This window comes from Pygoscelis adeliae, unplaced genomic scaffold (assembly GCF_000699105.1).
Source record: "Pygoscelis adeliae isolate BGI_AS28 unplaced genomic scaffold, ASM69910v1 Scaffold120, whole genome shotgun sequence".
Lineage (NCBI taxonomy): Eukaryota > Metazoa > Chordata > Aves > Sphenisciformes > Spheniscidae > Pygoscelis > Pygoscelis adeliae.
The window spans coordinates 4192789-4207845 of NW_008824032.1; the positions used below are offsets into that span (position 1 = coordinate 4192789).

General features: G+C 46.9%; 1 protein-coding gene across 1 annotated transcript in view; it reads right to left on the reverse strand.

The window, feature by feature from the left end:
* VANGL1 (VANGL planar cell polarity protein 1) overlaps positions 1–15057 on the reverse strand; it is a 36323-nt gene that overhangs the window by 9034 nt on the left and 12232 nt on the right. The window contains exon 4 of the mRNA XM_009329384.1: positions 2415–2548. Coding sequence (XP_009327659.1) covers positions 2415–2548 — 134 coding nt within the window. The remainder of the gene's footprint in view (positions 1–2414; positions 2549–15057) is intronic.

Consider the following 15057-nt stretch of genomic DNA (forward strand, 5'->3'; position numbering starts at 1 on the left):
AATCTAGGACAGTTTCCAAACCACCAAGAGCTGCTTTTCTGACTAACTGCTCTGAAAGCCCACACTTTCAACTGGCAGTGGTTAAGGCCAATCAATTGCACAGACATGCTTAAGATTTTCTGCTCATGCAAGGGCAACTTTTTAATTTTTTCCTAAAAAGCACAAAAGAGATTCCAAGACAGAAGCCTGAAGCTCAGCAGCGGGAAGGACAAGCATTCACACAGACGGCTTCTTAAGAGTCTGAACACTTCAGACTTTGTTTGACAGCCCTGAAATGGAGGATATGACTCAAGGGAGACACTAGCTCCCAAATTTGGGTTAGAACTGTAATTTGCCTCATTGACTATGCCTGGCGATGAAAATCCTGGTGTTGAAGGTGAGCCTGCCCACTCTGTATAAGAGAGATTACAGCAAGATGTTTCTCCTTCCTAGCTGCTCCAGTATCAAATAGAAAAGCTGCCAACAAATTAGGCTGCCTTAATAGCATTACTGTCTTTTCACATGGAGGGTGTGAGAGACTGTCAGGATGCCAAGGTAAGCTGCAGCCAGAACTACACTCTGCTTCGTAAAATGGATGGGAATCTTCTTAAGGACATGCCTCTAAGCCCGAGATCCCCACATCCGCAAAGGCAGCGGCACTGCACAAGGAACAGCCCAGGGAACCGGTACTGCCCCAGAAGGGAAGGCAAGAGTTTTCAGGCCCTGACAGGCTCGTGAGCTTGACACTTGGAAAGGCCTGCCAGCCACATCTGGAGCTTGCTCCTGGTTCCTTCTCTTCCAACAAAGTTTTGTGAGCTTGCAGCTCCTAAGCTACTAACCCTACCAGACTGGCAGCTTTTCCTCCAAGCTTGGGAGTCCCAGCGTCCCAGCAGGTGCTGCAGGAACAGAGACCCTGCCACCTCCTGAAGAGATGCTGCAGCGCAGGAGAAGACAAGCCAGCTAGTAACCAGAATGGCAGTATGCAGCCAGCCTGGCGGGCCATTCGGTTTGAATGGTGTGCAGACACCTGTGGGATCGGGAAGTCCTCACTTTCCACACACCAGGCCTCATTGAGAGTGAACAGCTGGAATGAAAGATTTCACCTCTAGAAAAGCGCAGAGCAAGTCTGTTTGCTTCCCCTCTCCAACTCAACTTGTTCTCTCCCACCTGAGATCTTCTTCACTCCAGGCAGCAGGGGACACACAATGAGCAAGCCTGCCCTTCTCCCTCCCCCCCTGCTTCCCTTCACTCTTCCTCTATCAGGATGGGGACATCTCACTGTAAGGATCTAAACCTCCAATTAATTTTACAGACTCAGGAGTGCTGCATCAGGTTTGGGGAAACAACAATAGGATAAGGTCTTTGAAACTTCTGAAGTCACCAAAAATGCAAAAAAAAAAAAAATTAAAAAACCGTAAGGCACTAAAGCTTTGTTGAAGGTAAAACAATCATGTCTCATGTTTTCCCATGTGACAGATATTCTTCATATTTTGGTCTCCACACCCTGCACGCAGAACCACCTTGCCCAGCTAAGTCCCTTCGGTCCCTTCTCCTTTCCAGCTCTCAAAGCCTTTCAATATTAACGAATTCCCAGGCAGGATGTGCCTTACCACATCTTGTCACAGGACTTCATCCATCCTTCACCATAAAAGCTTCCCTAAAAAAAAAAAAGGAACACGCACTTTTATAAAGGCTGTGATGGCTGGGCACACCCTGCTTATCAAGCCTAGCTTTCACTGATAGGGTTTAAGAGTGCCAAATGATTAAGTCCAGTTTGCACAGCTTTGAGTGTCCACAGGGATCCATCCATCCATCCTCCCACAGGCCTCTTTAAAGCCCAAAAGTTTGAAACAGGTTTGTAGAATGACAAAGCTCAAGAGGGATAGTTATCTGTCTCTGAATTTCCATGACCTGCTTAGCATCACGATGACTTGGGAGCACGGCCACGCATAAGCCAGGCATAGCTAATTTACTGCTAAGGCTGCTGCTACTTCCCACCTTGGTATCAACCTCCTTCACTTTCCTGAAGGCTGCCCGTGGAAGTGGCACGGTAAACGACTGAGGAACTCATTTAAGTTAAAAGTTGTGTTTATTGTACTAGCGCAACACCAAGGAGATGTCCCAAGGGTGTCAAAAAGCAGAAGCTGCCTAAAACAAGCAGTAGTGCTGAAAAGCGCTTGTCAAGCCACATGATAATTAAGCCTGACCGAAAACTTGTCCATTTCACCTGGCAAAGATAAAAGCCTTATTGTGGGCTAAACGCATCTGTAAAGTCATCTGGAACCGGCAAACTCAGCACTGTTCGGAAGATTTCCAGCAAGAGACAAGGATTTGGCAAAGCAAAAAGGTGAGAATGTGTGCATAACAAAGCATAAAGCCAACCCAGCCCTTCCCCATCCCACCCAGTCTCAGAGACTACATCTCACCTCACCTACCATCAACATTGTAGACTTTCAGGCCAGCCATGTGCTTGGCTGCACGGGATTTGGAGGCTGTTAATAAGGCTGGGTTGTAGACTGTGAAATCTTTGTAGTAATTTTCCAGAACCACCAGTGCAGCTCGCTGGATGCTAGGGAAAAAGAAAAACAGACACACAAGACAAAACCCCCCAAAATGCAACAAGTTCTTTTGTTTCCTTAAAATAAAATAAAAAAAGAAATAGCCACATTATTTGGAACAGGGTTGTGACGCCCACAGAATTGTGCAATACACAGAATACTCTCTCTAGGACCTGAAATTTCATTTGAGATGCAAGATAAATGTCTCTGCCCTCACCTCAATAGGAGGATGACAGGAAATCCCTAAACAAGGGCAGCACATAAACTGAAGCACTAGACTGCCTGCAATATGGGAAAATACAGAACAAGAGTTTAGCCCGCCTCAGCAGCAGGGCAGCTGAGACACAGAGACCTTGCCCAGGCTGAAGATCAGAGCACCGCACTGGTTTTGCTGTAGCTGGCTGGACTAGATGGAGGGACCAGCTCAGGATGGATGCTTTTCCCTTTGAGTCATTTTCAGCCGCACCTCGCAGCTCCTCAGATCTCTTCCATCCGAGCACTGACAAGAGCCCAATCTCTTCAGCTTTCACAGCAAGATAAGATCGCTGCCTGAGGAGTACGGCTGCAGGAGAAGGGATTACCTCAGTATTGCTTGTTAAATCCCAGGCAAAGGACAGAATAAGGAGCAGTGACACTCCCTCCCTCCCTTTGAAGGGATGCCTCTACATAAAATGATGACACACGGGAGCAAAACAGCACATGCACCAGCAGCAGGAAAGGCTCAACCCAGGGGTATCTTTCTTTGCAGTCATTTCGATGACAGAGATGCCTGTAGGCACTGCTACTAACAAATAGGACAGTATTTCAAAACAAGCAAGCGCTACGGTGTTTAAAAAAAGCCAACACACACACAGAGGATCTAGGCCATAGCTGCCTCCACGTTGCTGTGGCTCCAAGCCCCAGCATAGTGTCCGGCTGGTGGTAGTATTCTCAGCAAATCACCTAAATCACCGATTCAGCCAGCTGGAGTTTGCCAAGAACCCACGCTTAATTTTGTTTTGAAGCCACAAAAATTATAAGGGAACTGCCAACACATTTGTTGCCAGTTAATTGTAAAGTTCACACTTACCAACAAAGCCTTTCCTAAGGAAAGCAACTAAGTATTCTCACACATGTTATAACATAGGAAGAAAACATTACAAGGATGGTAACGTGGGAAAATAAGACATGAACACATTAAGACCTAAATTCAATTCTCAGCACTACCACCAATCCAACGCATGCTCCCAGAGGAGCAGTTTAAATTTCACTGTGCCTTGTGCTAACATTAAACTTGTGCATCACACCCCAGTAATTTAAACATACACACACACACACACCCCGCCATCCTCATTCTCCAGCTGTCCCCCCCCCCGCACTAGTCAGTGAATTAAATGTAGATGCCAGCCCATTCATGAGATTCTGAGAAAGAGCAACAAACCCAGACTTGTTCACTGTGTACCTTCATCAGTCAGTGTCATGGTACAGTGCCATGTATTTCATTAGCTGTGTACCCTTAAGATGATGAATTTAGCTTTTGAAGGAAATTCCATCTTTAGGACTGTTCGGTGGGGTCTTCTGCATCCAGCTAGAGCATCTTAAAGCAGCTTTATTTTTCAGGTGCCAGTCCTTCATATTTCCTCATATCAGGTTTGTTAAAAGCAACTCCATTTAAGCCCTCAGCTACTGATATGGTATAAAAAGCTACTATTTAATCAAGGAAATAATCTTCCTTTAATGAAGTAGTACAGACTGACCCACTGCCACACACATGTAGGCGCTGACACAGAACAAGTGAAAGCCTGTTTATTTCTCCCTGCCAAACTTCTGATTTCTACTGTGAATTTGCTGCAGCTTAAAAACAAAGTTTCATAAAAGAAGTCATGCGGTGGCAGTACATATTCCCCCTTCTGACTGCATTCAAACATGACTGAGTTTTTCCATATCCGCTTCCCAGGAAGGTAAAACTCCACAGAGTTTCACCTCAAAATGCAACATTTGAAAAACTAGGATCAACTAAAAACAAGAAGATAAAAATGAACAGAGTTATACTCTGCTAATACACCGCGCTCATTTCAGGCAGTGTTGGGATTTCCATCCCAGCAGTGGGAAATGTTTGGGAGGTGCTCCATTGACCAACTAGCTCTATTAGGACAAAGCACAACGCATCACAGGAGAGAATAATTTCTTTTAATACATACACATTTTCCCTGGACCCCACAGAGAACATTATGATCAGGGTGCCAGCTTTCCCCACCCACTACCCCTTACATCCCCTCACTAAATAACCTACCCCACCAATTCATTGGCACACGCACCCAAAATCCAAACATAATAAAGCTTTTACATTGCAATAAGCAACCATCGTTGCCCTGAAAATTAAAGCCCAGCCATATTTTGCTGACGCAAATCCAGTACAGGCTCAGTCCCACGTATGAGATACCCCAATCACACAGAGGGTCTGCTCTCTAGGAAGAGAATTGTAATTAAACATCAATTTCCTAAATTTCTACCAGCCCATTTCTGTCTCCCATGTAGTCCACCCTAAGCACGGCAGCTAAGACAGCTGGACTGCAACTCTTTAAATTCTATTTTAAGTGTGGGGGGGAATTAAAGAGTGGACAAGAAAATTAGAAGGGTGACAATAATTAGCAAGAGCGAGGAGAAGGCTGAATCAGAGCCTCCTGGGCTGGGTTGCTCAACCTCTTCACCCACATCAAGGGGAAGCCTCACCCTGCACAGCGCAGGACAGCCAGCCCTGCCCCAGGCGGGAGCTGCAAAGCAACAGGAACACCCCGAACAGACACAGTTGTCACAAGCCCAGCAGAAAGGGACCCAACGCACTTGTGCAACACAATGCGCAAGGAGGAGGGTAACTGCAAGCAAATATGCATCCAGAGCAGCCCTGAGGAGCGAGTAGGAGCAAAGCAAAACGCTAAGGAAGTCTGCTGTCTCCCAACAGAAATTTTTTCGGGACTTTCCACTGCAGGCCAGACCCTCTGCTGCCTTGCGAGCAAGGTGAAGTGGCTGCAGCAAGCCTCCTCTCCACCCACACGCCAGCTCCGATGGGAATGGAAACTGGCAGCCTTCCCAGAGCCCGCGTTCGGAGGCTGTTTCCTTGCAGAAGTGTCTCAGGAGGGGTTCAGCACCATGTCGGTCACTGCATTCATTCACCCACACTTCAGCAAACTTGAGGCTTTCCTTGCGTTTAGGATTTTAAAAGAATGGGGAGGGGCAGGAAGAAAATGAACAGAAAGTTTCAATACTTAATTGCCTGTTTGGAGAGGGTCAGAGTGAAGATCCTCCTCATGTCTTACAAAGCGGATGTGGCAGCCCAATATATTTCAGGCATTGTAACAAACTACCAGAATACAGAAAAGTGTATCAGGATGTGAAAAGCATTTTTGTGCAACAGTTCAGACTCAGAAAACCTATGACATGAGAAAAAAAAGAAAACAAACCAAACAAAAAAACCAACCAACTCTTGCACAGGCCAGTGAGCTACTGGAAACCTAGTTTTCCTTGTAGGCAACATTGGTAAGGCTTTATATTTTTGTTGCTTTGCATTTTGTGTGGTTGAAGGGTTGCTTTGTTTGTTGGGTTTTTTTTTATTATTATTATTATTATTACTACCCTGAAGAAGGCCATGTCACAAAAGAAGGCCAACAAGGAAAGCAAACAAGCAGATCCAACAGAAGCACAGGTTACCTCAGTGGCATTTGGCAGCAGAGAAACACAGTCCTTTACAAACAGTAATGAATTAACTTTTACAGGGCATCCAAGGAAGTGGAGGAGGGGACTGTGATACAAAGGCAGCAACTATCGCCAATTTTTCTCTCGAAAGGTAAGTCAGGAACAGTTTTGCCTGAATACCTGCTACTACGCAGGATTTTTATATTTGAGGTCTTGCCATACTCTGTGGCTCAGAGGCCATTTTGGCTTTGTGTTTGCCTTCTGTGACATAGCTACACCAATACCGAAATTAGCTTTTTTAGAGTATTTCCAGGACAACAAGACAGTGCTACACTGAAGCAAAGCACAAGGAAAGAAGCCTGTTTATATAATCAAAATATTGGCTTTGGACCCTGCCAGTTTCTAGAAAAATGGTTTTGAGTCTTCTGAAGTGGTGGAAAAGGGTTAGCAAAAAAGAAGGGAAAAAAAAAAAAAGATTTAAACCACACCCCGATGCTCAAAGTTGCCGTTGGACACACTAGGGTCAAACCCAGCAGGCTGCAGCAGCCAGCATTCACATGGTTTTAGCAGTTTCGTGCTTTCCTGCTAAGCTAGAAATGTAGCCTGTCATGGTACTATACCAACCATCAGCTAGACACTGCTAATCATCGAAGGCGGGGGAGTGCCTCACACTTTTGCAACAGATATAGATATAAATACACATCCGGAAAGAGCTGCTTGCTACCAGAGCACCCACTTCCTTACCTTGCTATGGATGCAAACCCTGTAGCATCAGAGTTTAGGTTGAGCCACACACCTAAAATCCACAGGGATACTCAGAGAGGCCTGATCACTGCTGTGCTAATTGAGGGCTGAGGAAGCCTAGGGTTATTTAATCAAATAGTTCCCAATACAGACTCCTCTCCTCCAATCAACATTTTTTTGTGTTCTCCAAAACAGACACAGCATCAAAACAAGCCAAGGTCTCTGGGCACACAAAATACATGCCACAGCTGGTTGGGAAGCTTTGGCACCTCAAAGAGAAGCTGAGCAAGGATTGCACAAAGCAACCTTCCACGCAGAGCCAGCTTTGTCTTACTGGCTGTCTCCAGCCTACAACTGCATCAAGCTTATCTACTGCAAGAGATGCTGAGGTCTCCTGAAGTGCTGAGCTACTTATCCACAGCGCTTCTTACTCTCTAGCAGTGCTGTCAGCTCACACCCAACAGGCTCAGAAAACTTCTGTGCCTTCTCAGAAGCACCCTACAATCACATCTCCTTCCCAGAAAACCCCTTTCCTTCACATACTCTTTTGCTAGGCACAGAACTGGGGCTTGAGTTCCTGGTCCTTCACCACGCTTGACTGCTCTTCCAAAGCAAAGTCACCAGGACCAAAGCCTTAGAAATAAAACTGGAAATAGACAATTGAAATTAAAATGCTTCCCACACCAATGTCCCTGCTGAAAACAGTTACAGAAGGTATTTCCACCATCCTCTACACAGACTTGCTAGCCTGCTGTGCCTACCATAGGTAGGGGTGAGGCCAGCGCGGGCTGCCCAGACAGATGCTCCCCGGGCAGCACTGCCACACCAGGGGCCACCTCCTGTGAGCTGGCAGAGCATGAGGGATTTGATACTTGCTGTCCTTCCCAAGCAGCACCTTGAAGCAAGGCTCCCAAGAGGACCGAGGTCATGCAGAAGCGCTTCGCCGTGCCGGCAGTGGCACCAGTGCCTTAGCTACAGTTTTGTCCTCTCCAGTAAACAGAGCCAGAGTCAGATCTCAGCAGAGGTGCCAAGACAAGGAACTCCTTCTGCAGCTGTGGCCAAACAAGCAGAGCAGAAAAATGCCTTTTGATCGTCGTAACTACAACAGCATTTCAGTCTGGTAGAGTCAAGAGAACAAGACCACAGCCCGTAGGAACATGAAAACCACATTTTCTTGTCAGACAACCACAACTGAAATCTCCACTCGGCTAAGGCAGGCAAGAGCAATCCTTGCCCTCTCTGGAAACAGCACCGGGCAACCGAGACGCAGCGAGTTTGTTTTAGATACCCAACTTCTGGCATTTGGTCAGGCAGGGAAGAGAATTTGCAAAGTCAAGCCTTTATCGAGGAAGGGAAGGAAACCTCAGTGTAGTAACAGGTCGTCACTGTGATAGCAGCACAGCTGCTGCCCCCAAGGAAGTGAACATCCATCCACGAATGGTGCAATTTATACGGAGCCCACACACACACACAGGGCTTGTCCCACGGTTTTGCAGCAACCAGTCCCCATCTGTTCTCTCCCCTCCCAGCCTTTTAAAAAAAAAAATGAAAATAGAAGAACAGGAATTTAAGTGTGTGTCCATACCCCCCAACACTGGACATCTGAACAACTGTCACATGAACGTTGTAAGTTTAAGGAGAGCACCAGCCTGGTTTCTAGCCGCAGGTCTCCCCTTTTCTGCCCTGCATGGTCCAAGACAGTGCTCTCCAACACACACACACACTCTACGCCAAGTCTCATGTTTCCTGAGACAAAAAACCAGAATCAACACACCAGCTGAGCAATACAGTAGTTCGCTGCTGATGCAGAAGGGATTTCAGTGTACAGATTTTCTGAATGAGAAGGGGAGAGTAGGATTCATTTTCAGGTTGGGTTTTTTTTTGTTTGTTTTCCTCAATAGCAGCCTAGCCAAAACCCTCCAGTATGGACAAAAAAGGAAAGGACCCTGCAAGTCTACTACTTAACATTGCTGTTATGTTCTAATCTTTTTATTGGAAGAGAAGCTGGGAGTATGGAAACGAGAGCTTTTAAAATAGAAGATTTTACAGGATGGTTATGACCAAACTTGGGGGAAAAAAAAAATCCACTCCTTTATGTCATATGACCCAAACAAGCTACTTATTTAAGCCTCCCTGAAGAACCCTATAAAAGTATTCCCAGGCCAGTACTAAGAAGATGCTGCTACAGAAGTACAGAGTGCTAAGTTCTAGCAAGCAGCTATAAAACTCCAGTAAAGCCACAGGCATGCTCCCATTGCAATTCTCCTTCTGAGAAACTTTCCAGGCTGATTCTTCAGGAAGTTAACTGGTCTTCAGGGTACCAGCACATGGGCTGAATGTTTTTCCCTAGTCACCTTTATTGGTAGAACTTCAGATTTCTATGAATGCTTTCCCAACAGCTGCACTGCCCTCACTTCCACTTCCAACAGCTGGAGGTGGCAGCTAGTATAATTAGCTAGGACAAAAACCCAAGACACTAGTGGTAATATGTAGTGAGGAGGAGGAGGAGGAGAGCACAATCCTCTCACTCAGAGAGTGGTCCAAAAGGTCCAATAATACGATTTACCAGGAAAAGACAAGTCACTGTGTTGAGGTCAGATACTGTGACAGCACCACACTTCTCTTCCTCAGTAACACAGTGAACACTTCATTTCATAGTATACAGTGGGAGGCTATATATCTTGCCATGGGAGGCAAAGATCATAGGGACACTTGTTACCTCCGACATCATATTCAACAGATAGAAAAATGAAATAAGAAATAAGCTGCAAAAGCCTAACATGAGTTTTAGAAACAATGGAGGTCCCAGAGCACCAGAAGAGCTTCCTATGGGAGGCAGGGGACTCTCTTCACAAGAAAGGAAAGACTTAAGCCCTTGCTGAGCCTAAGCTTCTTCCCAGGTTCACTGTATGCAATTCTAGGATGCCTTATTGCAAGGGGTCAGCCTAGGTAACCAGAAAGGCTGTCTTCCAGCCCCCTCACAGAATAGCAAAGGGGAGTTTGTTAGCATGTGGCAAAGGTACGTTGCACCGATTACCTCAGCCCATCCACTGGGACAGGTACGTGAGTGTACAACAAGAGCAGCTTCAGGGGCTGCATCTGAAAGAGCAGCTTGTGAAAGCCTGAGCACACGGCGCGACAAACCTCTCCCCCAGAAGGCTGAAGAAGCCAACTGCTGGGAGAGCAGGCTCCAAAGCAAACCACTCGCATCCTCCAACGCCAGGACTGCCTCTCCAAGATGAACAGTGTGTGTGGGGGGGTTGTTTTCAAGCACTTACTCACCATGCAGATACCTAGCAGAACCACTAAATCCAAACGGTATAGCTCATGGATTAGCTAGTGGACAACAGCAGCTTTCAGGCACTAACAGCTTGGGCTGGATTTCAACCAGTTCCTCAGACACCAATAACCACAAGCAGATGCCCCAACAGCTCTCAAACTAGAGACATCCACTTCCCTTTGATCATATATAACACATTCAAACAGGCGAGGCACTACCTTCTCATCAAGCAGAGAGCGAGCCCTTACTACCAGCACCTCATTGTGCCAGGGTCTGCTGCAACACAGAGAAAAAAGATGAGAGCAAAGGAACTGCCCATGGCCAGCCATGAATTCGCCACGTCCCAGACACCCACAGTGAACCGAACCAACGCCTGGCCAGACATCCACACCACAAGCTCAACCCAGCACCCTCAGGAGCCAGTAGTAGTTGAATCGGATCTGGAGAGCAGCAGCTACTGGATCCACGGGCTAGAGCTCAGAAATGAGTTTTCCAAGCACACTGCCAGCACACCAAGCAGTCTGCCTCCATGCCATGGTTTTGCAAAGTGGTGGGGTATCCTCGAGGGAGCTAGTGAGAATACTAAACTTGCTTATTTAGGAGGGGGAAAAAACCCAAACAAAAAAAACCCCCAAAACCCCTATCGTCTGCTCACACTGAAGCAAAACCAAAGCTGTGAAAGGCTTCCTTCACCTATTGAGCAAATTGGCAGGTTGGGAAGGAGGACAGCGAGAGAAGAGCACAAAGGGGACAACTTCAGTGAAAAGATGATGGAAGGAAACTGCTGCCAAGCTGTCCCCACGAGCCTGCACAGAATGGCAGATACAGGCACACCAGACAGACACAGGTGCCAACAGAGAAGGGGCAAGCCAGCTTCCCCAGGCACCTGCTGGTGTTGCACCCAGCCACCAGCAGCCCAAGCAGGCTCCACTTGTCTGCACCCAACTTGACACAGACCCATGACTGATTTGAGAGAATCAGGGACACTGCTGAAGTCGATCTTACGGTTAACTGAGATTAACTCGGTAGCTGAGCAGACTATCGAGGCCAAATAAGCCCTGTGGAAGGAGACCCACATGACTCAGGATAATAATTTAGAGAGTCCCATCTCACAGCTGGCAATCTGACTCTACACCAAGCCCACAACAATAATCTGCCACGGGGTACACCGTGTCCGGCTCTGCACCTTAAGGGACGTGGCGTGGGACATGAGACCTACCCCTCACGTTCGGGCCAGAGCTGGTCCCCTGTAGGCCTACTGGGTAGGGGAGGAGAAGCAAGGACTTGGTGCTCTCCTTTCCCCAAGCTCAGCAGACGAGCACACCTTTGCAGACAGAGCCACACACCACCAAGGACTGCTCCAACTCTGCAGGCAGACTGTAGCAACGCATGTGCACAACTTATCTCCCCATGCAGGCAGCAGCAGGACCGCTTTCAATGAAACCATCACTGCCATGAGAAGATTCCCCTCTGCCCCATCACACCTTTCTTCTGCCCCAACAAGCCTTTGTAACCCTTAAGCACCAGAAGGGCAGTTAAAAAGACCGCAGAAATTGAGCTGGGCTAAGTAATCCAGGAAGAAAAACACACACACAAACTATAAAGCTACACAGAATCATTAAGGTTGGAAAAGACCTCTAAGATCATCGAGTCCAACCATCGACCCAACACCACCATGCCCACTAAACCATGTCCCTAAGCACCTCATCTACACGCTTTTAAATACCTCCAAGGATGGTGACTCAACCACTTCCCTGGGCAGCCTGTTCCAATGTTTAACCACTCTTTCAGTAAAGAAATTTTTCCTCATGTCCGACATGATAGATAGAGAGATATAAATTACCAGTTCCACCATTCAGATCCCTGTGCAACCAGACAAGATTTCTTTGGGAGGGGTGAGGAAGGATCAGACAGTTGACAGGATTTTTTTGCAGCAGCATTAGTTTAAGAAGTGATGTGAAACTATGATCAAACATCTATGTAATTGAGGGGTGTACCGAGTATTTATGAGGGAGGCTTAACCTCTCAAAGTTTCTACACACTTGAGGTTATATTTAGGATTTAAGGAGTTTCAAACAAGTCAGGGGGGACAGGACAACACCAAGGTATGCTTTACCTTCTGAACGCAGGAGTTGGGAACAAGACCAAGAGCTTACCTTGCATGCAAGAGTGAAACAGGCACTTACTGCAGACACGTAAGGGATGAAACACCAGACTCCCCCAAGCCCTGAGCTCAAGGGCACCCATTAGCCTCCAACTCGAGCTTGTGCCCCACTCAAGCGCCTAGCAACCTTGCAGCAGCCGGCAATACATGGTACCCTGGATTACCACTTCCAGTCCCTGGGAGTAGCATAATCCATGACAGCAATGCATTTCCTCTTCCCAGCATACATGTATGCTATGCATCTGATTAGTCTGAGCCTCAAAAGAAAAAAAAAATGCAGGAACTGGCAGGTATGGCAAGAAGTTTTTAAGAGTCTACATTTTCAAAAGATAATTTAAAGCCTGACCATGGATCAAGTAAGGCCAGAGTCTTTAGACAAGGAATTCTTCAAGTTACATTAATAGTTATGAAGTAACTAAGGGTGGGATGAAGGTTTTAAGTAAAGGCTAAGAAATGCAACTTTAATTCCAAGAAAAGAACAGAAAGGAAGTGTTGAAAGCTTCTACTGGCAGCGAACCTTCAGTGCTGTAATAGGACTTCACATTTAGATGCTGCTGCCATGAAACAGCAGTATTCAGCTCCTGTTCCAATGGCAGCCTGGTAGGGTCCTCTCTCAGGAAAGAGGACACCTCTTACCTGACTCCCAGCAGGGAACAGGATTAACGTGGCCAGACTTTGAATGAAGTTTGCCATTTGAGTCAATACTACAGCTTCGACTTCTTCTAGGATTTCTCTCACAACACCTCGGAGCATTATTTGCCTGCAAGCCTACGTGGCCAGGCCTGAAGAGGCAGCATCGATGCTACCTACTAGCGGACTCTTGCACACAGAGGAATATCAGCTCTCAAACTACAGCCCAGCCCTCCCTGCACAGCATCCCTCCACGACAGGGCATCCCCCACCCAGCTCCACCCCAGCAGGCTTTGCACGAGCAAGAACCGCCTCATTTTAAAGCCAGCACCCAGCGACCCTACAAACAACGCTGGTGCTGCAGGGACATGGTCCACGGTTCCAAGCTGAGCATCAAAAACCCAGCCCCAACAAGGATGCAGATGACCCTCTGCCAGGACTTCAGGAGCACAAGCCAGAGTCAGCAGCCCCCAAACCGCAGCTAAGGTCCTTACTGCTGTGCTGGGAGCCTATTTTGCTGTTGGCTGGGGAATAGCTCTCCCCAAACTGCCAGCTGAGGTCCCCACTTGACCTAAACTGCACAAGGGGAACTTAAGCACAGAGGTTCATTTAAGGGGAGCGAATGCTGGAAGGGGAATCAAGTTATAAGCGAAAATATTGCCCTCGGTTTTGTGGCAGAGGAAAAAAAAAATTCTTTTACTACCACCCAGCTCCCTATTAACTCTTTCTTTATTCCTTCAGGGTAGGGTCAGGAATTAGCTTCCGGTTTTCTTGGATGTATTACTTGATTGTGCTGTACAAGAACTGTAAATTCACAATTTCTTGCACTTTTAACAAAAAGTGAGCCTCCTCCTTTTCCCTAAAGGGCACACAGCTCACTCCTTTGAAGAATATTTGTATTTCATCATTCACCACAAGAAGCGGATGTCAAAGGCTGAAGGGGCAGATTTTTTTTGCAGCATTTGAAGATAAAAGTATCTTCACAGCCACAGAATTTGTTCAGCAGCTTAGGGAGACCATCTGTCTCCGTGGGTGGTAAACACAGGCGATTTGGAGGGCACGGACAGCAGGGGAAAAGAAATTACATGACAAACCCCTTAAGTACAGGGTAAGCTGGAGTACATGCTGTTCTTGTACTCCTGGGCAGTGTTGATTTTGAAAGACAAACCAACAAGAAGGGAAATCCCTGCAGATGAAACCAATGGCATTTCATCCACACCATCTCTTTCAGAAGGACGAAGCCTAGCAGCTCCCCGTCAGGGAGCAAGTAATACCATACTAGCTGGGGGATTAATAATTGACAGCGGGCCCTTCACTTACAAGTAGGCTTGTAAACTTTTAAAGTATTAAGTATTCAAAAAATGTGAGACCGCTCCAGGGTGTAACAATCACCCTGCACCACTTGCCACTGCTACATGGTGCATTTGCTGGAGCACAATACGACTGGTACCTGGGCTGTGGTCTAGTACACTCAACTCCATGCTCACTCTTGAGAAAAGGAGAGGAGAGGTGGTGTGTGTACAAGGGGCAGTGGGGGTGATCAAAGATCAAGAAAAGCATATGCAGAAAGGCAAAAGGCTAGGAAAACGTGCTCCCTTCAGAAAAGCAGAGCCCCCCCCGGCTTTGGAGACACTCTTCACCACATCAGAAACTCCCAGATGAGTTGTGTGTGCAGTCAGATACTGATGGTCCAACCTATTCTTTCCCCTCCCCTCTAATGAGAAGCACCTGGCACTCCTGGAGTCTGCTGTTCACTACTGCCACAAACATCCTCTTAATGAGGTGTTGCTCTGACCCAAGTAAGATGTCCTATCTGGTCTTTGCTGACAACACACCCCATGCACCATCAGACAAACCCTCATAAAACAGAACAAGGCACCATTCCCATAACTCATCTGGAGCATCAAAGGAGACTGCTCCCTGCTCAGCAGGCAATAGCACACATTTTTTTCAAAGGCTACTGGAAAATTCCCTTCTGCAATTCCACAGGTATTGCAATTCCACCTCACAGCAAGAGCAATCAGGCGAAC